General features: G+C 35.8%; 1 protein-coding gene and 1 non-coding gene across 3 annotated transcripts in view; one reads left to right on the top strand and one right to left on the bottom strand.

Moving 5' to 3' along the window:
• WDR70 (WD repeat domain 70) overlaps nt 1-25757 on the bottom strand; it is a 365021-nt gene that overhangs the window by 124934 nt on the left and 214330 nt on the right. For both annotated transcript variants that reach the window (XM_054486906.2, XM_054486907.2), the window contains exon 10: nt 16627-16801. In XM_054486906.2, coding sequence (XP_054342881.1) covers nt 16627-16801 — 175 coding nt within the window. The remainder of the gene's footprint in view (nt 1-16626; nt 16802-25757) is intronic.
• Nucleotides 1781-1885, top strand: LOC129037617 (U6 spliceosomal RNA). Its single transcript, XR_008502861.1, has one exon. It is a non-coding gene; the product is annotated as a U6 spliceosomal RNA (small nuclear RNA).

Genomic DNA, 25757 nt, shown 5'->3' with positions numbered 1-25757 from the left:
TTAAAGACTTAAGTGTTAGACCTAAAACCATAAAAACCCTAGAAGAAAACCTAAGCAATACCATTCAGGACACAGGCATGGGCAAGGACTTCATGTCTAAAACACCGAAAGCAACGGCAACAAAAGCCAAAATTGACAAACGGGATCTAAATTAAACTAAAGAGCTTCTGCACAGCAAAAGAAACTACCATCAGAGTGAACAGACAACCTACAGAATGGGAGAAAATTTTTGCAATCTGCTCATCTGACAAAGGGCTAATATCCAGAATCTACAATGAACTCAAACAAATTTACAAGAAAAAAACAACCCCATCGAAAAGTGGGCAAAGGATATGAGCAGACATTTCTCAAAGGATGACATTTATGCAGCCAAAAGACACATGAGAATGTTTCTTTTTTAAATGGGAGAATGAGGAATGATTACTTAATAGGTATGGGGTGTTCTTATGGGGTGATGAAACACTTTTGAAACTAGAGAACTGGTGGTTGCAACATTGTGAATACACTAAATATCAATGATTGTATGCTTTAAATGATTAATGTTACGTTGTCTGAAGTTAATCTCAAATTTTTTAATTATTTGGAATATTCAAATAAATCCATTTCTAACAATTTAAAAAACAATATGGTGATGTATACATATGACAAGAATTATAAAAGTAGTATGCAAATGAGTGAATTTTGGGAAACAGACTTACCTCGGGAAATTGGACTGGATTGGTATAGATGAGATTTCTAGAGGTAGACTGTAAGAAGCTGATGGGTAGAGCCTTGCAAACTAATTTAGGTAGTTTTTCAAGATACCGACAATCTGGTAAATTTTAGCTTCAGGTGATTTCTAGTGGCATACCAGATGTCTTCAAGGGCTTAGGCAAAAATCCTGAGGCAAACAAAATATCTTGTACATCCATCTGCTTCCTGTTCTAAATCTCTGCAACCCCTCTTCCTCTCCATCACCATTCAAGTGTACACTGTGTTCATGATGACCTCTGCTCATTCAACACCCTAAATCATTTTTTCTGTTTTCAATTCTTTAGTCCAACTTCTGTTTTCAAAGTGTGGGCTTTAGCTATGTTTGAAAAGGGTTAATATTAGCCTTGCCTATCTCACAAGGCTTCTGAAAAGATCAAATTATATTTGAGGCATACTTTAGAAGTGTTTTTCAAATTCATTAGTGGGTCATAAAAGCAATTTAATAGGTTATGATCAGTACTTTAAACACGGAACAAATCGGGATACAAAAAAAAATGGAGTGCACACTGCAATAGGAACTGCTATGGTTAACTTCTTTTTCAGTTTTATATATGCCTGTGTGTCCGTGCAAAGATATGTGTATAGTCAGTCACAATATACAATGTAATTTTCTGTGATTAAAAAATACGTCTTGTAAAAGACAAGTATAATAGGTCTTTTCTGCTATATTTTCAAATAGAGAGCATATAAAAACTGTTTTTCAGAATAAAACAGAGTTACTACCTGACAAATACAGTGATTGGCTCTTTAGCCCCCTGCTCCATGAGCATCAATGCAGCATCAGTGTTTACCACCCAAGTCAAAACCTTGATGGCAAAAAACAAAGCAGCAAAAAACAAAACAAACAAAAAACAGGTTACTCAGTGAAAACACCACTCAATGAGAATAGTTCTTTCTGTAATTAACTATAAAAAATTGGGGAAGTATCTTTAAAATTATATCTGAATTAAGATTTGATCCTTGCATTACTTTGTAGGCTAAAGCTAAGAACCATAAAAACTGATAAAGAACAAAACTGGTAAACATTGTGTTCACGGCAGCATATATACTAAAATTGGAATGACAACAGAGAAGATTACCATGGCCCCTGTGCAAGGATGACATGCAAATTTGTGAAGCATGCCACATTTTTAAGACCGTTTTGTATCATTTTGCTATTACTGGTTTGAATCTGTGCTTAAAAAAAAAAAAAACAAAACCTGGTAAATATTTAAAAATATTATAAAAGGTTGAGGTTTAACAGAATCTTGCAAAGCTCTTTATTTTGGATCTAACATATTATAATAAACATTTCTGAAAAGCTTTAAGAAATTGATAAATTACTATGGCTTGGGTAATTGGTAGAAGAAGAAACAAAACAAAACAAAAAAAACGAAACAGGGAGGACTCACTGCAGCACCAAGAGCTTTGGAGTGCAAATCATCACTGGTTGCATCACTTCTCCAGTTGCAATGAATCAAAGAGTAGGTTAAAAGAGAATGCACACAGACCAGAGAACTGTTTCACGTTTTTGGCTCAGACTTTACTTTGTGTATATAAAAAGCCCTACTAGTGGCTCTATTAAGTGAACATTTAACATTTACTATTTTGTTTATAATAGTTAAAACAGTAATGTTTGGCCTTGTCCGCTTACAAAATAAATCATAGCTGTCCTGATGCTGAGAAACATGGCTCAGGAAATATCTCTACTAGAGAGAGGCATCCCTTATATAGGCTTTTTAGAGACTATAGTCATCCTGCAGAGAGTCTGAACATTTTAGATGACATAGCCCTATCTAGATAACCATAGAGGACTAATCGTGCTTTGTAATATGCCAGAAGTTTTTTTTTTTTTTTTTTTTTTTTAAGAATTAGGGAGCATTTACTCCATATTGCCAATTGATGCCAGATAATAATAAAATTAACTGATCAAAATTGGCTAGAATAACACAAATTCAAAACATGCTTCCCCTATTTCATGCAACCCAAATTCTTCACTCTCAAAGAGCCCATTAACCATTAAAAAATAAGGCACCATGACACGGAATGAGCAAATGTGTTTTATGAAATCATTTTTCAAATTAAATTATCTATTTTATATCATTGCCCAACTCTTTTTTTAAAAGGCATAATTTAAAATACTGTAAAAAATGAGCCTTACATTATCCATTTGTTAGCTGTGGCTTCAAAAAATCTTCAGAATCCAAACATTACCTTCACCACTAAAACCCTTGTCCAGGAATTTACCCTTATGTCTAAAATAGCCCCTAACCAGTCACCCTGCTTCCACCATTCTCTTCTTGTAGTTATTCTCCACGCAGAACAGCCAGAATGATTCTTTTCAAAAATGTAACTTGAATAATGCCAATCCTCTCCTAAAATCCATGTAATGGCTTCTCGTTACCCTCAGAAGACTATCCAAACTCTACATAGCCGAAACAGCCCTATTTGATCTGATATATATCCACCCACCTCAACCTTTTCCCACTTCCTCCTTCACTTTTCCCTATGTGAAGGCTGAAGCTGGTGGATCACTTGAGGTCAGGAGTTCGAGACCAGCCTGGCCAACATGATGAAACCCCATCTCTACTAAAAATATGAAAATTAGCCAGGCGTGGTGATGGGCACCTGGTAATCCCAGCTCCTTGGGAGGCCGAGGCAGGAGAATCACTTGAACCCCAGAGGTGGAGGTTGCAGTAAGCTGAAACTTAGCCACTGCACTCCAGCCTGGGCAACAGAGCAGGCCTCTGTCTTAAAACAAACAAACAAATAAAATCTTACTGTTTTTAATAAATAGGTCATTTTGACCTTTATATTTCGATTAAATTCAAGTCACTAAATAGTGACAAAGTGAAATTACATCCTTCTATTAAATCTGCTTATTCAATATAATGAAAATATAAGATTATATTAACTGCTTGCTTATATTTATACATTTGATTCTATAACAGCATCTCTTATGGATATATTTTAAACTGAAGTTTTTGGTTCATGATTAATTTCCATTTTTTCTGTCCTAAATATCAATACACACCCACAAATATTCACATGTTTTCTATTTCTGCCATGTCTAGCAGAAAATTTTAATTCTTCCAACTTTATCTGTGAGTTCCAATGTTTTCAGAATACCTTTAAAAATCTTCATAAGTAAATACTTATGTGAACTCAATTTTTCTTCTGGCTTCCTCAAGCAACTTTGATCAATATGCAATCATATTAATCTACAAAGATTTGTACATAGTGTTTTCAACAGCTACATTTTTCCCTTCTATATGTTAATATCTATGCATCTAGGCAGTGTATATGTTTTACCTTTTAAGTATACTGCACAAGGTCTATATTTTAAAATTAGACTATGAAAGCCAGGATTTCTGGGGATACAATTTAAGTATCTACAGTGCAGGTAAATAAAGCCCTTGAAATTTAATTCAACAAATACTTATCAAGTCCCTGCTATGCATGGTTTACATACCAACAGATCCAAAGGTAAGGAAGAAAAAATTCTCACCCCCAAAGAGCTCCTAACAGTGACATATAAACTTTTCTGTCCTTAGCCAACTTAGGCAAGGCATAGATTACCTACTTCACCCATTCCCATATTCCAGTGGCAAGAGAACTCAGGGCTAAAAGTTCCACTGCACATGAAATATTGAAAAACATTATAATCCATTTTAATAAGAACATAGATCACCCACTTTTTAAACATCTTTATCAAATTATAATTTAAGACCATAAAATTCACCCATTTTAAGTGTGCAATTCAATGATTTTTAGTTAATTTAGAGTTGTACAACCATCATCACAATCTTGTTTTAGAATATTCCCAACAGGGTCATTTATTTTTGAACCATATAGCAGTGAAATTTTGGAGTGCATATTCTAGAGTCAGAGTTCCTGGCTCCAAAACTTACTAGATGCATGATCTTGGGCGAGCTGTTAAACCCTTCACTGATGTACTTCAGTTTTCTCATCTAAAACATGTAGTTAATGGTAGTACTTAATTCACAGTATTGTTCTGAGGGTTAAATGAATTAAAATATATAAAAAGCACTTGAAATGGTCCCTGGAACAAAGTAAGTGTTCAATAAATATCACTTATTGTTAATACTATATGCTTTAAAATCTAGTTATTGGAAAACAATAGACTAAAAGTACTACTGATACAAATAGGCATCACTACATACTGAAGGCTAAAGCAAACAACCAACTTATAAAACACAATTATTTGATAATAAGTTTAAGGAACAATAATTTAAAATTTAAAAACAACAATAAAGCAATTGAAAACCAAACCCATTTAAGATAAAACCTATAATGCTCTAGCATTCATTCACTTATTCAACAAGTATTTATTAATATGTCATGCTCATCTTGGGCATAGAGAAACAGCAAATAAGACAAAAAGTCCCTGACCATATTAATCTTAAAGGGAAACAAAATAAACAACCAGGCAAACTAAAAATAAAACAAAATATTTTCAGGGTTTATATCCCTAGATACATAATCTTCTAGTCCATAACAGAGCATCATAGAGGGAATGGCATGTGATTGGGCCTTCTTCAATGGATGTTGGATAGTGGATGGTGGCTATTTCTACCAGCAGTGGGGGGCTTGTGGGAGAGGCACATAGGGTGGAGTGTTTAGTATAGGAAAAGGCACCAAGGCAGTAAATCAGAGGATAATCATAAGGGAACAAAGTATAATCTAGTCTGACTAAAAAGTTTTTTGATTTAGGGTGGGTGCAGTGGCTCCCATCTGTAATCCCAGCGCTTTGGGAAGCCGAGGCGGGTGGATCACTTGAGGTCAGGAGTTCGAGACCAGCCTGGCCAACATGGCAAAAACCCATCTCTACAAAAATTAGCTGGGCATGGTGGCGTGCGACTGTAGTCCCAGCTACTAGGGAGGCTGAGGTGGGAGAATCACTTGAATCTGGGAGGCAGAGGCTGCAGTAAGCCAAGATTGCACCACTGCACTCCAGCCTGGGTGAGTGAGACCCTGTGTCAAGAAAAAAAGTGTTTTGATTATGGAGAAAGTTATGGAAGATACTCAAAGGTTGGAAAAAAGTATAAACCGAAAGACTGGAAGTGTCAGTCTGAGAAAAGTTGAACTTTATTCAGCATATGACAAGTACTGAAGTAGTAAATATTGCGTTTAACGTGATTTAAACCGGGGCTAGGTTTATCAGAACATGGACAGAGAAGGGTGAGGATATCCAGCATTACAAGTTAAACGCGATGAGGGTATGAAGTAGAATGAAAGCGAGAGATGAAATTGAGGGAGTGAATGTGAGAAACACTAAAGCACAGAACTGATAAGACTGACACTGGTTACAGGAGGCAAAGAATATTCTAAAGTTCTAGATGGAAAAATAATAAAAATAGCAAAGTCAAAAGGAAGAATGAGTTCTACAAGAGACAGGTTGTATTCTGGGTATACTGAGCTTAAGTTCTGGCATATAATCCTGGTGGGTTGTTTCACATATAGCTGAATGTACGTCTGGAATGAATAATGCTTAGGACAGAGTTAAGAAGATTTGTTGAGCAGTCACTAAAAGTAATGATTATCGAACTTAAAATATTTAATCACCTCAACAGAAGACTGAGAAAGATGACATCCCTTTGCACTAATACAGAATCCCTGGTCTTACATTTGAGCAACTGTCTTACCAACATCCCAAATTACATGGTCCTATTATTCTTGTGTCACATGTTTCCTATTGTATTCCCTGTGAGTAAAATCTTCTCTATATTCCTGGTGTCCTGAAATTTCATGACGCATGGCTTGGTGTGCATCTTTTTCATTCTTTCCAGATGAGTCCTTCCTCTCTGGAAAATCACGTTTTTTCAGTTCTGAGACCTCTTTATTTTTAGTAACTCTTTCTTACCTAATTCCAACCTCCCTCTCCTGTATTTTCATTAGAACTTTCTAGTCAAATACTAGACCCTGAATTGACACTGTAAGTCTCCTATCTTTTTTCTATCACTGTCTTTTATTCTACTTTCTAGGTTTCCTCAACTATATTTACATATACTTTCCAGGAGACTTTAATACTCCTAGGGGTTCCTTCCCTTATCCCCCAATCACATATTTATTTTGCAAGAGATCTTTCTTAATCTCTTAACATTCAGATTTTTTGGTAGTAATCCGCCTTAGTTTCTTGGTTGTACTAGTCTCTATTTTCTCTCTAAGAGTATCAATTATAGGGGTTTTTTCCTTGAAAATTTCTTCAGTTTTCTACATTCTCTCTCTCTCCTCTGACTTACTTATTCTGTTTAGTATAAGCTTCTGTATTTCATGTTAGAGGATTTCCCCAAATGTCTGGTGATCCATGTCTACCATTAATATCGAAGAGAAAAGCCCTAAAATCCAAATTAGAAACTCTATGACAGGGGTCAAAATCTTTTTCTATTAGCGGCCATATAGTAAGTACCTTAGGCTTTGAGGACCATATACTCTGTTGCAACCACTCAATTCTGCTAATATGATACAAAAGCAGTCACAGATAATATACAAATGAATGAGCAAGGCTGTTATAATAACATTTATCGACACTGAAATTTGAATTTCATATAATTTTCATGTGTCACAAAATATTTTTATTTTGATTTTCTGAATCCATTATGATAGGCTGAGTAATACTCCCAAAGATTTCCACATTTGAGTTCCTGGAACCTGTTAATATATCACCTTATGAGGCAAAGGGAAATTAAGGTTTCAGATTGATTTAATGTTGCTAATCAGCTGACCTTAAAATAGGGAGATTATCCTAGATTATCTGAGTAGGTTAGATGTAATCACAGGGGTCTTTAAAAAGTGGCAGAGGGAAGCAGAACAGAAGGTCGCAGTGTTAAGACGTAAGAAGGACTTAACAACGTTGCTGGCCTTGATGATGAAGGAAGTGTGCCAGGAGCCAAGATACAAGGGCGGCCTCTAGAAACTGGAAAAGGCAAGGAAACAGATTCTCCCTGGAGCCTCCAGAAAGGAACAATGCCCTGCTAACACCTTGATTTTAGCCCAAAGAGACTTTAGCCTATAGAATTGTAAGATAATACATTTCTGTTATTTTAAGCCACTAAATTTGTGGTAGTTTGTTGCAGCAGCCATAGAAAAATAATAACAACCATCTAAAAATGTAAAAACCATTCTTAGCTTGCCATACAAAAACAGGCAGTGGGCTAGATTTGGTACATGGCCATAGTTTTTCTGACTCTCAGTATAGACTCTTGAGCCAGACTGCCTGGGATTGAACCTCAGTTATGCTACATACTAACTGCAGTTTTTAGTAGGCAAGTCAATTTCTTTGTTTCTGGATTTTTTTTAAATCAGTAAAACCATAATGACAGCATTTATATCATAGAGTTGCTGTGTGGATTAAATAAAATATTACAAGTGCTTAAAATATTGCCTGGCTCACAGTAAGTACTTAATAAGTGCAATAATAATAATAACAAAAACAACAATAATAACAACAACAACAGAGGAGGAGGAGAGGACAAACAACTCTACATGACGATTTTCTTTGCCTGGAATATAGGGTCTCTTTATTAGGCCCCCTTTAAAAGTAATTCTTTTGTCTTCTGTGACGGTAAAGGGAGAGCAGTGATTTGGCTGCATAGAGCAGAGGAGAGAATTATAAGACAAATCAGTTTGCCTTTTACAGGCTTCTCCTACCATGGCTCAGTTTTCAGCTTTCTCTAGGTGGCTAAGTCAGTTACCATTTATGCATCTGGCTTCCAGCTTCCAAATGAATCTTGATATCTCTTTTCTGCTATCATCTCCTCTCTAATTCTCTTCATCCATTTGGGTTTATGCTTTAAAAAGAGCCTTTCCTGTCACTTTAGTGACGTTTCAAGAGGAAGCATGGTTGAAGAAATGTGTTTAACCTCCATGTTTTAATTGGAAGTCTTAAATTATTATATTATTCATAGTCTTAAAAAACAAGGATAATAATCATCCATATTTTTAAAAAATCTTTTACCCTAACTTTTTCAAAAGCCAGTATTTTTTCATTTAGTGAATGTTGCTTCTAACAGCATGTGTGACAAAAGCATTTGCAGGAGCATTTTATAAGAGCATTATTTACAAGAGCATTATTATTAAAACTTACATAACTCTATGAAAATAATTGACAAATTAGAATTTAAGTTCAGTGCCTGCAAGTAATTTGCAGTTTTGATGGTTTTGTGTTTTGAATCAATGATATACTTTTTTGGAAATGTAACCATTGAAAATAGGCATGTTAAAGCACTATAGAATAGTTCATATGTCACGGTTCTGTTGAATATTTGTAAAAAGATCATTATAATTCATGTATCTACTCAGGCATAACTAAAACATGGGTCCATAGCATTGTTACTTATTGATGGTGGTTACATTTGCATACAATGAATGACTGGCTGGAGCAAGGTACCTATACTCTTTATCCTCCTAAACCAAACCTTTAGTCGCCAAGAAATCTGTCAAACTTGGATGCATAAGATGTTCACAGCCAGAGTTAAATAGTATCTTGAGGTCTAACTTTACCATTCTACAAAAACTGTAAGTAGCCTAGGAGTTAAAAAGAAAAAAGAGGAAGACCAGCAGTTACTAAGAACCTGTTATGTGCACGTCCTATCTGAATGCTTTATATATATTACCTAATATAATCCTCATAACAACATGACAAGGGGGGAATCATGCCCTCATTTTGTAAATAAAGAAAATGAGAAGAACAGAGCTTAAGAAAGTCAGGACTCACAGAAAAAATATAATGTAATTGTATATCTCAGGTGTCATCTATAAAACATGCTGTAGGACTATGCAGTAGACATTTAGCTGTCAATATATACATATATATTCTTCTACTTTCCCAGCATTAAGTCTATTGAAGAGACGAAACTTTGAATTTCTAGCATTGCTCTTTATATTTCACACAGATGATCTTTTTTCTCAAAGATACCAGAAACATTCTCTAAATCATTTGGTATTAAAAAATTGTTTAAAAATAAAATAGAGTTGTTTTGTCTACAACTACTCCCTCTCCTTATAGTGAATACCGTGCTACTTTAACTTGAACACCTATTATTAGGTAAAAGTTGTGAATTATTGTTAAATGATTAGTCTTTGCAGAAAGAAAGGAGAAGACACCTAGATGAGGTCATTAGTCTGGGCTGCAAGCACAGTCTTAACCATTGGAGGTCATGTTTAACTTATACAAGTCTTTGACGATATCACTATCAGGAAAATAAAGGATACTTATCGACTATAGAGTAATCAGAATTTAAAAAGCTCTCCATACATTATTCCAAAGATTAATAGCTAAAATGGTATGTCAAAGAAGTTTTTTTTTTAAAAAAAAAGGCTGAAATCAAAATAATCTCAAAGGAAAATTTTGAAATGAAACATGAGTTCTTCACGCATCTTCACAGTTGCAGATAGCAGTAAATAATGAATAACTACATAATAAAATGTTTTCAAAATCAAAGTCATATGACTTTAAAATTATACAACAGATGACAAATTTATCACAAACAAGACTGGAAACAAGGATAAAACATTATATGCTAAAAATATATCAATGCATTATTTTTTTTTAAATCTCCAAAATCTTGAATACCAACAGCTTAATACTCAATTTAGGGAGTTTAGATTGCTCTAATAGGTATAAATGAAAAATATGAAGAAAATATTAAGAGCATGCTATCATAAAATTCTTCCTTCTTGCTAATAATCTAGCTTAGTACACATACATAGGGAACCTCCATAACAGTAAATACTGCTTTCATTTTTAGTGGCTATAACAGCTTTATAAGAATATCCCAAAAGCAACAAAAAGACCCAATTACCAGCCATTAAAAAAAAATCACTACAGAAAGTAGTTAATAAATAGTATGAGAATTTGTCTTAAATTAGTGTACTTGAGGTGTGAGAGAAAAATGTTCAAAGCTGCATTACGAAAATTTAACGAATAAAACTTCTAAAAGCAAATTTTTAAATTGTGAAAATTATTGTTAATGTAAGGCACAGCAGATGGTGTCCAACAGTGAGAAGTGACTTCTAAGAGACTTTAAGTAACTTGAGGGCACCCAGGGACTCAAGTGCCACCTCTCCCACAAAACATTATCTTTATTCTGCTTTACTGTTCTTTCATTATATCAAATTAGCTTGCTGGTGATTCTAAAAGAGAAGATTCAAGACTGTTTTGGGAAGTAAGAATCTCAAAAGATCTTTTAGTATCATTTTTATATGCAGAATAGCTCACTATTTCTGCTTTGTTTAGTAAACTATGAACATTATTACTCTGTAATCCCTATTAATCCTGTTGCTCATCCAAACCGTGCACCTTTCAGAGGCCCTATGACTCCCCACCTGACCTCTGCCTTCCCTAACTCTTCCATATGATGGGCATTATACAAAGCAGCACCTGGTCATAAATTACCTTACAGATCATTCCCTGAATTTTTTGCAAACTACTTATAGGTTTAAATTTCTTTTGTCTTATTCTCAGTGAGGTGAGAGCTCCTCAAAAATACCAGTTGAAATGTTCCAGATGTGAACAGATACAGATATACAGATATGGAGAAAACCACAAAAGGATACCTATCAGGTAATTTACAAGCATTAAGGGATAGAGATGGGACAATGACAGAGGAGAGGAGTGGTATAGAATAAAATAATAAACCAAAAAACCAAACATTTTTTTTTGAAAAGCACATATTTCATGTAGGTAAAATTACAGGATCCCATTTAAATAAAGACATTTTGAAAAAAAGCAAAGAAATCAAGCTATATCTACTATTTTATGCTTTCAAATTAAAAAAGCAAGCTTCAAATTCTCTCTACATAAAAACAATTTTTTTTTTTTTTTTTTTTGAGACGGAGTCTCACTCTGTTGCCCAGGCTGGAGTGCAGTGGCGCAATCTCAGCTCACTGCAACCTCCGCCTCCCAGATTCAAACGATTCTCCTGCCTCAGCCTCCCAAGTAGATGGGACTACAGGTGCCTGCCACCATGCCCAGCTAATTTTGTATTTTTAGTAGAGACAGGAGTCTCGAACTCCTGACCTTGTGATCTGCCCACCTCGGTTTCCCAAAGTGCTGGGATCACAGGCGTGGGCCACCGCACCCAATCTATATATCTGTGAATACATGTATTAATAAGAAGAAGGGTGCAGAATGACATAAAGTAATCTTTTAACATGGGTTATCTGGCAGCAACTGGAGACATTTAAAGATTTGCTGTGTGCTGGATATTTCTCTCTTCTTCATATTTGTTGTCTTACTTGCCAGAAGCTGATTTCCTGATATGATTACTGTCTTTGCCTCAGATTCCTCCGTTCCACTTTCTGGCATGGCTGAAAATGGGGACAATGAACAGCCAACTGAGCTGGGGAAATCTTGCGGCTTTCTTAGTAAGGCATTGTGCTGTGTGGTGATTTTCCCAAAAGGAACAGCCCAAGAATCTGGGCAAGGGCTTGCAGGCCAAAAGGGCAATAGAAGGCAGTCAGATAGAGGAGGGGTCAAGTTGCTAGTGGTGCCTACTGCAAAATCAAACAACCTCAAATATTATTGCCTCCCATCACCTGTGTCTAGGTAGAACAAAACTCCATGAATAAGATGAATCCCAATTTTCCTGACAAAAACTTAGCCTGCAAAACAGTAATTGCAAGATAAGAAAACACAATATGTTCTTTTAGTCAAGAGTCTAGTATATTGTAGATTCCTGAGAGATATTAAAGAACAGAAACAGTGCTTTCTGCAAAGTCAAAGAATAAATCTGATAGGTGTTTTGATATGAAAAGAAGTTATTAGGTATTCATAAGACTATACATGCTGAATTATTTGAAAGCCCAGAAATTATAAAGAGACATGAACATAGTTTTTAAAAATTTGCCTGTTATTAGCAAATCCAAAATCAGTCACATATACACATTAATATATTTATATTTTATTAAGAATATACCAAAAACTACCCCAATACCTCTCTCCTCTCCCCCTACCCCAAAACTCATACACATACCCAACTCTATCTCATTGTGTATTCACATAACTAGGATAGTTTTTTTATGCTACTATTCTTTAAATGTATTCTTAGAACTAAACTGACCATCTCATTTTATGTTACTATTTTAGAATACATACACATCCATTTATTCATTCAACAAATAGTTATTAAAGGTCTGCTATATATTATGCACTGTCTTTGCTCTGGGAATACAGCAGGGAGTAGAACAGACAGCAGTCCTTTCCCTCATGCAGCCAATATCCTACTAGAAGGAAACAGCCAATAAAGAGGGCCAGGTGCAGTGGCTCACGCCTGTCATACCAGCACTTGGGGAGGCCGAGGTGGGGAGACTGCTTAAGTCCAGGAGTTCAAGACCAGCCTGGGTAACAAAGTGAGCCCTCCATCTCTATAAAAAATAAGAAAATTAGCTGGGCATGGTGGCACACGCCCGTGGTCTCAGCTACTCGAGAGGCCGAAGCAGGAGGATCAACTGAGCCTGGGAGGTCAAGGCCACAGTGAGTTGTGATCATGCCACTGCACTCTAGCCTGAGTGACAGAGTGAGAACTTGTCTCAAAAGTTAAACAAAAAAAAAAATAGTGAAACATACAGCAGGTCAGACAGCAATCGGCACTATGGAAGAAAATAAGAGGGGTAGAGAGTACCACTGGCAGGGAGAAGGCTGCAATTTTAAATATGGTGTGGTCAGGGAAGGTCTTGCTGAGAAGAAGAAATTTCAGTCCTCTGAACTGAAAGAGGTGAGAGAAAAAGCCATATGAATAGCTATAAGAGTGCTGCAGAATGGCCAGGCATGGTGGCTCACGCCTGTAATCTCAGCACTTTGGGAGGCCAAGGCGGGCGGATCACGAGGTCAGGAGTTTGAGACCAACCTGGCCAATATGGTGAAACACCCTCTCTACTAAAAACACAAAAATTAGCCAGGTGTGGTAGCGCATGCCTGTAGTCCCAGCTACTCTGGAGGCTGAGGCAGAAGAACCACTTGAATCCGGGAGGTGGACGTAGCAGTGAGCCAAGATTGCGTCACTGCACTCCAGCCTGGGCGATAGAGCAAGACTCCATCTCAAAAAAAAAAAAAAAAAAAAAGAGTATTGCAGACTGACAGGTTCAACATGTGCAAAATCAGGGTGCATGCTTTTCCTGCTCCAATGTCATCTCCCACTATTCTGTCCCCCTCTCTCACATCACGCCAACAAGGCAATAGATGCCTTGCTGTTGCTCAAATTATGCTGGTGAATGGGAAGTAGACAATCAAGGAGGTAGTGCAGATCCACAGAAGCTTCTCTGAAGAGGCCTTCTTCTCAAATGAAAGGCTGACCATCATCATATGAATAAAAGGAACCTTGGGCAAACAACAACTCCTCTTGAGGAGCAATGTCCAGTGAACTTTCTGCAATGATGAAAATGGTCAATATTGTCCATTAAGTAGCCACTGGTCACATGATGCTACTGGGTACCTAAAAAGAGGCCAGTGTGATTGAGAAACTGAAATTCTAATTGTATTTTATTTTAATTAAAATTAAAATAGTCAAATGTGGCTAGTGGCTAGCATATTGACCAATATAACCCTAGAGTAAAGGTAGGTCTTGAGAACACAGAAATATATCATTAATAGAGATACCTTACTTCTAAAGAAATATGTTTTGTTTAATTTACTGAAGTTCAAGTTGGTCTAATGAAAATTCTAGGATTAAATGTGGCAATTATGAATGTTTTACTTAATCATCACAAAATACTGATTAACCATTATCCATCATATAATTATTTAACTACTGTATGGAAAAACTATTGTTACTGGGCATTCTCATTTCAGCTTTAGTGTTTCCCTGCGGATGGTTATTTTTCTTGCTGAAAAAAAAGTTAAGAAATTTTTTAAAAATCCAGGCCAGGCACAGTGGCTCACATCTGTAATCCCAGCATTTTGGGAGGCCAAGGTGGGTGGATCCCTGAGGCCAGGAGTTTGAGACCAGCCTGGACAACATGGTGGAACCCCGTCTCTACCAAAAATACAAAAACTAGCTGGGTGTGGTGGTACCCGCCTGTATGTAATCCCAACTACTCAGGAGGCTGAGGCATGAGAATTGCCTGAACCCGAGAGGCAGAGGTTGCAGTGAGCTGAGATCATTCCACTGCACTCCAGCCTAGGTGGCAGAGTAAGACTCTGTCAAAAAAGAAACGGAAGGGGAGGGGAGGGAAGGGGAGGGGAGGGGAGGGGAGGGGAGGGGAGGGGAGGGGAGGGGAGGGGAGGGAAGGAGGGAGCAAGGAATTTTTTAAAAGTCTGTTTTCAAATCAAGCTGTGTTTCCTGCTGGCAAGTTTTTCTTTTCAACTTGATTTGTTTCCAGTTGACACACATTTGTATCCAAATGTAAAAATATGAATAAAATATAACAAATGAGAGATGGTATAATAAACTTACATTCATTTATTAAATACATTCTAACAAAACAATCAAAGACTGTAATTAGCTGAATGGCTTTAAGAGATACTTGTTAGAAAGTGGCATTCCAATGGCTTTTTTTCTACAAAACTGAAAATAGGAGATACTCCTTATTTCAAGATACACAAGACAAATCTTTAAAAACTATATTCAACTTTATAAAAATATATGGGTTCTAAGAGAAAGTCACATACATATACACTATACAAAAAACACTACTATTAAAGCTACACAAGAAAACTGCATGTTTTATAATTTCTGTGTTTAAGTCAACAGCACCCAGAGATGATGAAAACCAGTTACTAAAAAATTTACTGCTTGGTTAAAACTCAGTTTACAATTCAAAGAAGTTTTTAAGATCTCTATGCTGTTATGAAGCTTTATGAGGTTTACAGTAGAGATGAAAACAGAAATAAAAAGATCTGACAAACAGAAAATGCCAAAGATATTTTCAGCATTATCAGTATGGATTCCTTTCCCGTCTATCAACACTTTTTAACCTTCTTCCAACACATCTGCCTGAAAAAACAATTGTGTTTCCTGGGATCCCCTTCAAAATGTAAATATTTGATAGACAAAGGTGGAATATATGCATATATATTTAACTAGAAAGAAAACTCCATGAGGACAGGAATTTTTGATAAGTATTATCAGTGCCTAGAATAGTGCCTAGTTTATAGTATGCACTAAACATTTACTGAATAATATGGCCAGAAACTTTTATAAAATAAGGATATCCAAAATGTGTTTGTGTAGAATTTTATTTTAACACTGGTGTCTAGACTCATTCTATTTAACAAACATCTTTGTTTTACCATCCATACATAAAACAAGAAGTTTTTACAGCTTATTGGTAATTGACAGAATTAGCCAAGGGCTTTTGTATTCATTATTTATATGGATTCTATCATTCCTTCCAATTCCAAACTTTATTTATTCTACTAATAGCCTGAAACTGTAAAGAAAAAACCTGAAACCTATCTAAATGAAATGTCATAGAATATTAAAATATTACTTAAATTACTAGAAAAATAACTACAAAACAACTGATGGCTCATCTTGGACTTTTCACATTTTTCTTAAATCTTTTAAAGGGTATTTTCTAGTTCTCTGCTTAGTGTTGTTTTATATTACTATTAAACACTTCACTTTCAAAATCAAATAAACTGAGATGCCATATAATAAGCTGCACTATGGTTTATAAATTTTATACCAAAAGAGTTAATTTATTTTAAAAACAAAATATAATATGTACTGAAAAATACAGAGTTGAAATGTCTGCTGAAATGCTGTATACTACAAAAGTCTCAATGTTTGATCACCTAACACTGAAGTTTAAATTAGGTCTAAATTCAGGAAATTCACCTTCATAATATTTTAACACGTTTGTCTTTGTAAGGTGGCCATCTTCTAAGGAAAGATTTAAGGTGGCCATGTTCTAAGAAAAGATTTAACTTACAGTCAAATTTCGGTCCCAGATCTGTATGCTTCCATTCTGGCAGGCAGCTGCTATGAGGTTTCCATCTCTACTATATGTGCACGTAGTGGGAATGACTTTTTTGCCTTGCATCGTCCGTGGTTTAAACACACTTTTTTGCTTCTTTGGATTTTCAACTTCCCACGTCCTCACAGTCCTAAAAAGGATCAGGAGATTTTTCATTTATTTAAAAAAAAAGGATGGGGGGAGGTTAAAATAGGGAAGAGTATAAAGACCGCTTCGCCATTTTGGCACATAAATCTAATAATTATTTTAAAATAAAATAAGACATGCACTGTAAAAGATTCTCTATTTATAAATGAGGTTACTCATGGAAATAAAGTAAACCATCTGAATCATGTTGTCATCAAATTGAACAGAAAGAGGCAAATTCTACTTCCAATCGATCAGAGTTATTAATTCTGTCCCTCTCTAAGTGGCCTCCAGTTATTCTGACTTTACCCTCGATCAGCCAAACTGTTGAATGTCTGCCCCCTATATAGGCACGTATTTGTAAATCACTTACATGTGTTAATGCACTGTTTTTAACATACACCAGAAAACACACTGAAAAATAAGTAATTAAAAGAATAACATCCCACTCTACAGCCCAAGCAAAGATCTCATTTCCATAGGGGAGAAGTAGAAATACACGTGTCTGTTTCTGAGCTTTTGCCAAGCAACAAGCAACAACAGCTTAGTCCTGGAGCAGAGGCGTAACACCCTTGCACTCACAGTCCTAAGCGAAGGAGCACTGTCAGTAAGGGAGGGTAGAACAAACACCACAAGACCCAGAGGAAGAATTTCAAAAGCTTAAAATACAGAAAAACAAAGATGAGGTACGCAGCTTCTTGCCAGAAACTATGGAAGCCAAACCACTATGGAACAACATCCTTAAAGTTCTAAAAGAAAAAACTAATTGTCAATCTAATATTCTATAGCCAGTCAAAATATATTTTAAAAATAAGGTGAACTCAAGACTTTTTCAAATGGACAAAAGCTGAGGCAATTCACTACCATTAGACATCTACTAAAATAAGTGTTAAAAGACATAGGTAGAATAAATATGACAAAAGTGGAAATCTGAATCTACACAAAGAAACGAAGAATACTACAAATGTAAAAATGAAAGTAAATGTAAACAGCATTTAAAAAAATGTTTAGATCTCCTTAAAAAATAAATTGATGTAAAGCAAAAATAGTAAAAAAAAATGTACTAATGTACTTTGAGTTTTATAACCATGTCCAAGTAAAATGTATGACAATAATTGTAAAGGTTAGGAGGAAGAAAGAAAATATGTTGTTTTATACTATACTTGAAATAGCACAGTATTATTTGATGAGAGAATTTGATATGTTAAAGATGTATATTACAAACTCTAAAGCAATTGCTATCATATTTTTTATAATCAATACATAATAATGAAGATACAATGAAAACAAATTCTATCAAAAGCAAGAAAAGATAAGAAATCGAAGCAATGTGATAAGTATAAAACAAAAAGCAATATGGCAGATGTAAATTCAACCTCATCGATAATAAAATTAGAAATGGTCTAAAAATTCTAATTGAAAGACAAAGATTAGAAGCTTTTTAGTTTCGATGCAATCGCTTTTGCCCATTTTTGCTTTTATTGCCTGTGCCTTTGGATCATATATAAAAAATCTAAGCCCAGACGAATGTCAGGAAGGTTTTTCTGTGTTTTCTTCTAGTTGTTTCACAGTTTCAGGTCTTACATTTAAGTCTTTTATCCATCTTGAGTTGATTTTTGTATATGGTATGAGATAAGGGTCTAATTTCATTCTTCTGCATGTGGATATCCAGTTTCTTCAACACCATTTACTGAAGAGACTGTGTGTTCTTGGCACCTTTGTTGAAAATCAATTGGCTCTAAGTACCTGGGTTTATTTCTAGACTATATCATGTTCCACTAGTTGATGTGTCTGTTGATTACAATAGCTTTTATTTTGAAATCAGGGAGTGTGATGTGATGTCTCCAGCTTTTTTCCTTTTGCTTCTCACTGCCTTGGTGATTTGGGATCTTTCATGGTTTCATATGAATTTTAGGGTGGTTTTTTTTTTCTATTTCTATGGAAAATGACATTGGAATTTTGAAAGGGATTGAACTGAATTTGTAGATCACTTTGGATCATTTAGACATGTCAGCAATATTAATTTTTCTAATCCATGGACATGGAATATCTTTCCATTTATTTGTGTCTTTTTATTTTTTTTTTATTTTTTTTTAAGACAGTCTCGCTCTATCGCCCAGGCTGGAGTGCCGTGGTGCAATCTCGGCTCACTGCAACCTCCACCTGCTGGATTCAAGCAATTCTCCTGCCTCAGCCTCCTGAGTAGCTGGCATTACAGGCGCATGCCACCACGCCTGGCTAATTTTTGTATTTTTAGTAGAGACGGGGTTTCACCATGTTGGTCAGGCTGGTCTCAAACTCCTGACCTTGTGATCCACCCACTTTGGCCTCTCAAAGTGCTGGGATTACAGGCATGAGCCACCGCACCCGGCCTATTTGTGTCTTTTTCAATTTCTTTCATCAATGTTTGATAGTTTTCTTTTTTTTCTTTTTTTTTTGAGACAGAGTCTCACTCTGTCACCCAAGCTGGAGTGTAGTGGCACAATCTCCACTGACTGCAGCCTCCGCCTCCCAGGTTCAAGTGATTCTCCCACGTTTAAGTGATTTTCCCGCCTCAGCTTCCCGAGTGGCTGGGATTACAGGCACCCGCCACCATGCCTGGCTAATTTTTATATTTTTAGTAGAGACAGGGTTTCACCATGTTGCAGGCTGGTCTCAAACTTCTGATCTCAAGCGATCTGCCTGCCTTGGCCTCCCAAAGTGCTGGGATTACAGGTGTGAGCCACTGCAACTGCCAATAGTTTTCAGTGTACTGATCTTTTAACTCCTTGGTTAAAGTTATTCCCTAAGTATTTTTTTAATGTTATTGTAAATAAAATTGTTTTCTTAATTTCTTTTTATATATATATACTTTTAAGTTCTGGGGTACATGTGCAGAATGTGCAGTTTTGTTACATAGGCATACACGCGCCATGGTGGTTTGCTGCACCCATCATCCTGTCACCTACATTAGGTATTTCTCCTAATGTTATCCCTCCGCTAGCCTCCCACCCCCCGACAGGCCCCAGTGTGGGATGTTCCCCTCCCTATATCCATGTGTTCTCATTGTTCAACTCCCACTTATGAGTGAGAACATGCAGTGTTTGGTTTTCTGTTCCTGTGTTACTTTGCTGAGAATGATAGTTTCCAGCTTCATCCATGTCCCTGCAAAGGACATGAATTCATCCTTTTTTATGGCTGCATAGTATTCCATTGTGTATATGTGCCACATTTTCTTTATCCAGTCTATTACTGATGGACATTTGGGTTGGTTCCAAGTCTCTGCTGTTATGAATAGTGCCACAATAAACATAGGTGTGCATGTGTCTTTTTCACATAGATTGTTGGCAGTGTGGAAGTAGAAAATCTGACCAGACCAATAACAAGTAAGGAGAATGAATCAGTAATAAGAGTTCACCATCAAAAAAAAAAAACAGGACCTGATGACTTCACTGATAAATTCTACCAAAGAGTTAAAGAAGAATTAATACCAATTCTTCTCAAACTCTTCCAAAAAAGTTGAAGAGAAAGGGAATAATTCTAACCCCATTTTACAAGGCTAGCATTGCCCTGATACCAAGCCAGACAAGGATACTATAAAAAAGCTACAGAACAATATCCCTAGTGAACATAGATGCAAAAATCATCACAAAAATGTTAGCAAAGCAAATCTAACAGCTTATGAAGAAGATAATTCACCACGATCAAGTGGGATTTATCCCAGGGATGCAAGGATGGTTCAATATATGTAAACCAATAAAAGTGATTACCACAGTAACAAAATTATGAACAGAAACCACATGATATTTCAATAGATGCAGGAAAAGCATTTGATAAAATTCAACATTGTTCATGATAAAAACTCTCAACAAAATAGGTGTAGAAGGAATGCACATCAACATATTAAAGGCCATATATGATAAGCCCACAGCTAACATCATGCTCAACAGTGCAGAGTTGATAGCTTTTTCTCTAAAATCAAGACCAAGAAAAGGATACACACTTTGACAATTTCTACTCAACATAGTACTGGAGTCAATTAGGAAAGAAAAAGAAATAAGTCATCCAAATAGGAAAGAAGTGAAATTGTCTCTATTTGTTGTTGACATTATCTTACATACAGAAAACTCTAAAGACTCTACCAAAAAAAAAAAACAAAAACAAAAACAAAAAAACTGTTAGAGCAGGGAAACAAATTCAGGAAAGTTGTCAGTTACAAGAAAGTTGTCAGTTACAAAATGCTTGCTATTTTATGAAACTTTCCAGCTACTTTCCAGAGTGGCTGTACCCTTTTACATTTGTACCTGTAATATGTGAGTTTTAGTTTCTTTGCCTCCTCCTCAACAGTTTTAATTGTCTTTTTTATTATAATCATTCTAGAGGGTATGGAAAATGCCATTGTGATTTTTATTTGCATTGTCTTAATAACTAAGGATGGCAAGCATCTTTTTCATGTGCTTATTGGGCATTTGCATATCTTTCTTTAGTGAAATATGTACTCAAATCTTTTGCCCATTTAAAAAATTAGGTTGTCATTTTATTGAATTCTAGACTTTTTTTTTTTTTTTTTTTTTTTTTGAGATGGAGTCTTACTCTGTCACCCAGCAGGCTGGAGTGCAGTGGCTCGATCTCGGCTCACTGCAAACTCCGCCTTGCAGGTTCATGCCATTCTCCTACCTCAGCCTCCTGGGTAGGTGGGACTACAGGCACCTGCCACCACGGCCGGCTAATTTTTTGTATATTTAGTAGAGATGGAGTTTCACCGTGTTAGCCAGGATGGTCTCGATCTCCTGACATCATGATCCACCCGCATCAGCCTCCCAAAGTGCTGGGATTACAGGAGTGAGTCACCGCACCCAGCCGAATTCTAGATGTTCTTTAAATATTCTGGATGTCAGTACCTTATCAAATACATTATTTGCAAATATTTTCCCCAAGTCTTTGGCTTATCATTCTTTTCACTTTCTTGATGGTATCTTTTGAAGTGCATAAACTTTTAATTTTGATGAAGTCCAACTTATCTTTTTTTCCCTCTTTCATCATTTGTGCTTTTGGTGTTGCATCTAAGAACTCACTGCCTAATCCAAGGTTAAAAATATTTTCTCCTATGTTTTCTTTAGGACCTTCTTTACACTTAAATCTATGACTTAGAGTTAATTTTTATATGGTAAAGTAAGGTTCCAAATACACCTTTTTTTTTTCTTCTTTTTTGAGATGGAGTCTTGCTCACTGGCCCAGGCTAGAGTACAGTAGGACGATCTCGGCTCACTGCAAACTCCGCCTCCCGGGTTCAAGCAATTCTCCTGTGTCAGCCCCTTGAGTAGCTAGGATTACAGGCACGCGCCACCACACCTGGCAAATTTTTTGTATTTTTAGTAGAGATGGGGTTTTGCCATGCTGGCCAGGCTAGTCTCAAACTCCTGACCTCAGGTGATCCACCCACCTCAGCCTTCAAAAGTGCTGAGATTACAGGCATGAGCCACCACACCCAGCCCCAAATTCACCTTTTTACATATGGATAACCAGTTATCCCAGCATCAATTGTTGAAAGGACTACTCTTTTTACATTGAATTGTTTTGGCATCTTTGTGGAAAATCAATTGGCCATAAATGCAAGGGTGTAAGTGGTTATTTACTGCAGCATTCATTCCTAAGTCTAGATTTCATAAGACCTTTTTATTTTTCCAAACCCTTTGATTGAATGAATATTCTGAGTATGTTCCAGAGCCATATAACTTAAGTAACTGTAAGTAGAAAACATGAGCACCAAATAAATTTCTCCTAAATGCAACTGTATTCTTAGTGCAATTACTGTATACATGTATAAAAATTGTGTCCAAAGTGTTTATAAAAATTACTGTGGGTTTTATATAGAAGTTAGAACATTTTCCCATTTCTGTGAACTTTAATATCTTAATATTTGGGCATTTTTTAAAAGAATGCCCTTGTTAGATTCATTCTGCCAAGCAAGCCTGCAAGTTTTAGACTTTTATATCCCTCAAGTTGCTTATGTAGTCCTTCAAGAAAAATTAAACCAAGATCTCTAAAGTGATTTCCACGCAAAATTAATGCTTCCCTTTACCTCTGCCAAACTCTGTGATGCATTTATGCGGCAGATGCCAGAAAGTTCAGAACTTGTAACTGGAAAGAATTCAAAATTTTAAGACAGAAAGCATTTGCGCCTGGGGCAAGGTAATGATCCCACCTGTGTCGTTTTCTTGTCTTCTGGATGTTTTCATTGTGTGTCCAGAAAGGCTCAGGCAGATCCTTCTTCTATTTTTAAATCTTTTTTATGAAACACAGTTTTAACTTTACAAGACCAGATCTCACTCCAAGTTTCAAAATATGTGTTCTTCAGCATAAAATGTTTTGACAAATATTTAATGGCCTAGCACTTTAGCATCCATTTTTTAGGCATAGATTCAGAGAATTGGAGCCATAAAATCATAGTGTAATTGGTCACTATCAGATGCTGGATAAATTTGTACTTCTAGGTGAACTGCTTTCTTTCCCTTTCCCTTATTGTGAAAACTGTCTCAATCTGTTAATATACCACTGAAATAAATGGAAATATCTGTTGGACTTACTAGCTTTGATATTTTATTTATGGTCTATGAAGAAGAGCAGAAAAGACCTGGTATTTATTGAGTGCCTACTATGTTCTCCAAGTACTATCCTAGATATGTTTATATCCCTAATCTCATTTAATCCTCACAAACCCTTATTGTTGGTATTATGATCCCATTTTTAGAAAGGAAGAACTTTAAATAAGCCAAATAATGACACTTTATGCCTGTGTGTGGCCTTTCATATCATAATTCTAAAGTATCATCTGGTATTTGTGATGTTCAGTTATTTAAAAAAACTATCATAATTTATATCTACTGTTGCAAAGTTGAGGGTAGAACGAAGAGACAAATGTGGTATTCAACTTTTTGTACTTATTATTTTTGGGAAACATAGCAAACAGACATAAGAGCTAAGTAAGTGATACAGAATACATTCAACAGGGGGAAGGCTGTATAATTCTCAGATACAAATAGTGCTAGAACAACTGGATATCCCTATGCAAAAAAATCAACTTTGAGTCATACCTCATACTACATACATATAAAAGCTAATTTAAATAGTTCATAGATCTAGTTGTAAAACTTAAAATTGTGAAGGACAATGTCTACCACCTTAGGTAAGGCAAAGATTTCTTAAATATAATTCCTAAATATATTGGTAAATTAGACTGTCTTAGTCATTTTGTGTTGCTATAACAAATATCTGTGCCTGGGTAATTTGTAAAGAAAATAGGTTTATTTAGCTCATAGTTCTGCAGGCTAGGAAGTACAAGAAGCATGGTGCCAGCATCTGCTTGGCTCCTGGTGAAGACCTCATGCCTGCATAGTGAAAAGCAGAAAAGGAACAGGCAACTGCAAAGAGATCACATGGTGAAAGCAGCAGCAAGGTAGAGAAACCAAGAAAGCCAGACTCTTTTTAAAAACCCACGCTTGTGTTAACTTGTATCCAGAATATCTAAAAAGCTCTGAAAATTCAACAATAAGAAAAATAAATCGATATTTAAAATAGGCAAAAGATTTTTACAGACACTTCATCAAGTTAGAGAAACAGATGATAAATAGTATATGGAAAGATCCTTAACATAACTAGTCATTTCAGAAATGCAAATTAAAATCACAATACACTATTACTACAAACCTATAAGAATGGCTTAAAAAACAAAAAGCTAACGATACCTAGTGCTGATGAGGATACGGAGCAACTGGAATGTGCATACATTGCTTGTGGGAATGCAAAATGGAACTGCAACTCTGGAAAACAGTTTCTTATAAAGTTAAATATATACTTCCCATATGACAAGCAACATCATTTCTAAGTGTTATCTAAGATAAAATTTATTTTTTAAAAAACAATAAAAAGCTGTACATAAATAATTACAGCAGCTTTGTTCACAATTGCCCCAAACTGGAAACAACCCCAAATCTTCATTCTGTTAATGCACTAAAAAAAGTAGTACATCCATACAGTGAAATTTTATTCAGCAATAAAAAGTAATAGAGTACTGACATATAAAACAACTCAAATACACTCTGCTTAAAGAAGCCACACTCAAAAGACTACACACGATATAATTCCAGTTATATTAACATTCTGAACAAGTCATAACTATAGGGATAAAAAATAGGCCAAAAGTTGCCAAAGGTTAAAGGTGGGGATGGAGGGGTTTCAATAAAGAGGCATCACAAGGGAAGTTTCTGGAGAGACACAACCATTCGTCAAATCACATAGACCTACACATGTAAAAAGGCAAATTTTAAGTATGTTATACTCCAATAAACGTAACATAATTATATATGCAATATACATATATATGTGATAAATATCAATAAATCTACTTCTCTCTCATTAAGAGAAATCTAGATTTAGTTACTCCAGAGCTGGTTTGGTGGTTCTAGAGTCAAGGACCAGGGTACCTTCTATTCTATTGCTCTGACAAAATGCTGTTTGTGCACAGTCATCATATCCACATTACTGGCAGAGGAAAGAGTAAAAAGGAAGGGGTGAAAAGGGTCTGTAACCTTCTTTCGGAGACTTCTTCAAAGTTTCACACTACCCTTTCATTACACCTCATTGGTCAAAACATAGTTGCCACATTTAATCACATCTAACTGCAAGAGAAGCTACAAAATACAGAATTTGAGAAGAAAGGAAATGTATATTGGGGTATGCAGCTAGTAATATCTGTTATAATTCTGTTGGTTTCTAGATGCCAAGGTGTCTTATAACACTGGGGTTCTGTCCCCTTGCTCTTCACTAGGTTGCTTTATATCGGAGTTACAAAGTGCCTCTCTATTATTCCTGTGTACTGTTTCCCTAGCCCTTTTTGGAGCCTACATTTTGGTAGTTACTAGCTTGTAAAATTTGGTTAGTGCAATCTTAACATTATGTCAGGCACGGGGTTTGATAGCTCT

Source organism: Pongo pygmaeus, chromosome 4 (genome assembly GCF_028885625.2).
Source record: "Pongo pygmaeus isolate AG05252 chromosome 4, NHGRI_mPonPyg2-v2.0_pri, whole genome shotgun sequence".
Taxonomy (NCBI): Eukaryota; Metazoa; Chordata; class Mammalia; order Primates; family Hominidae; genus Pongo; species Pongo pygmaeus.
Note: the sequence above shows the minus strand (reverse complement) of the source record. Positions and strands in the feature narration are given on the sequence as shown.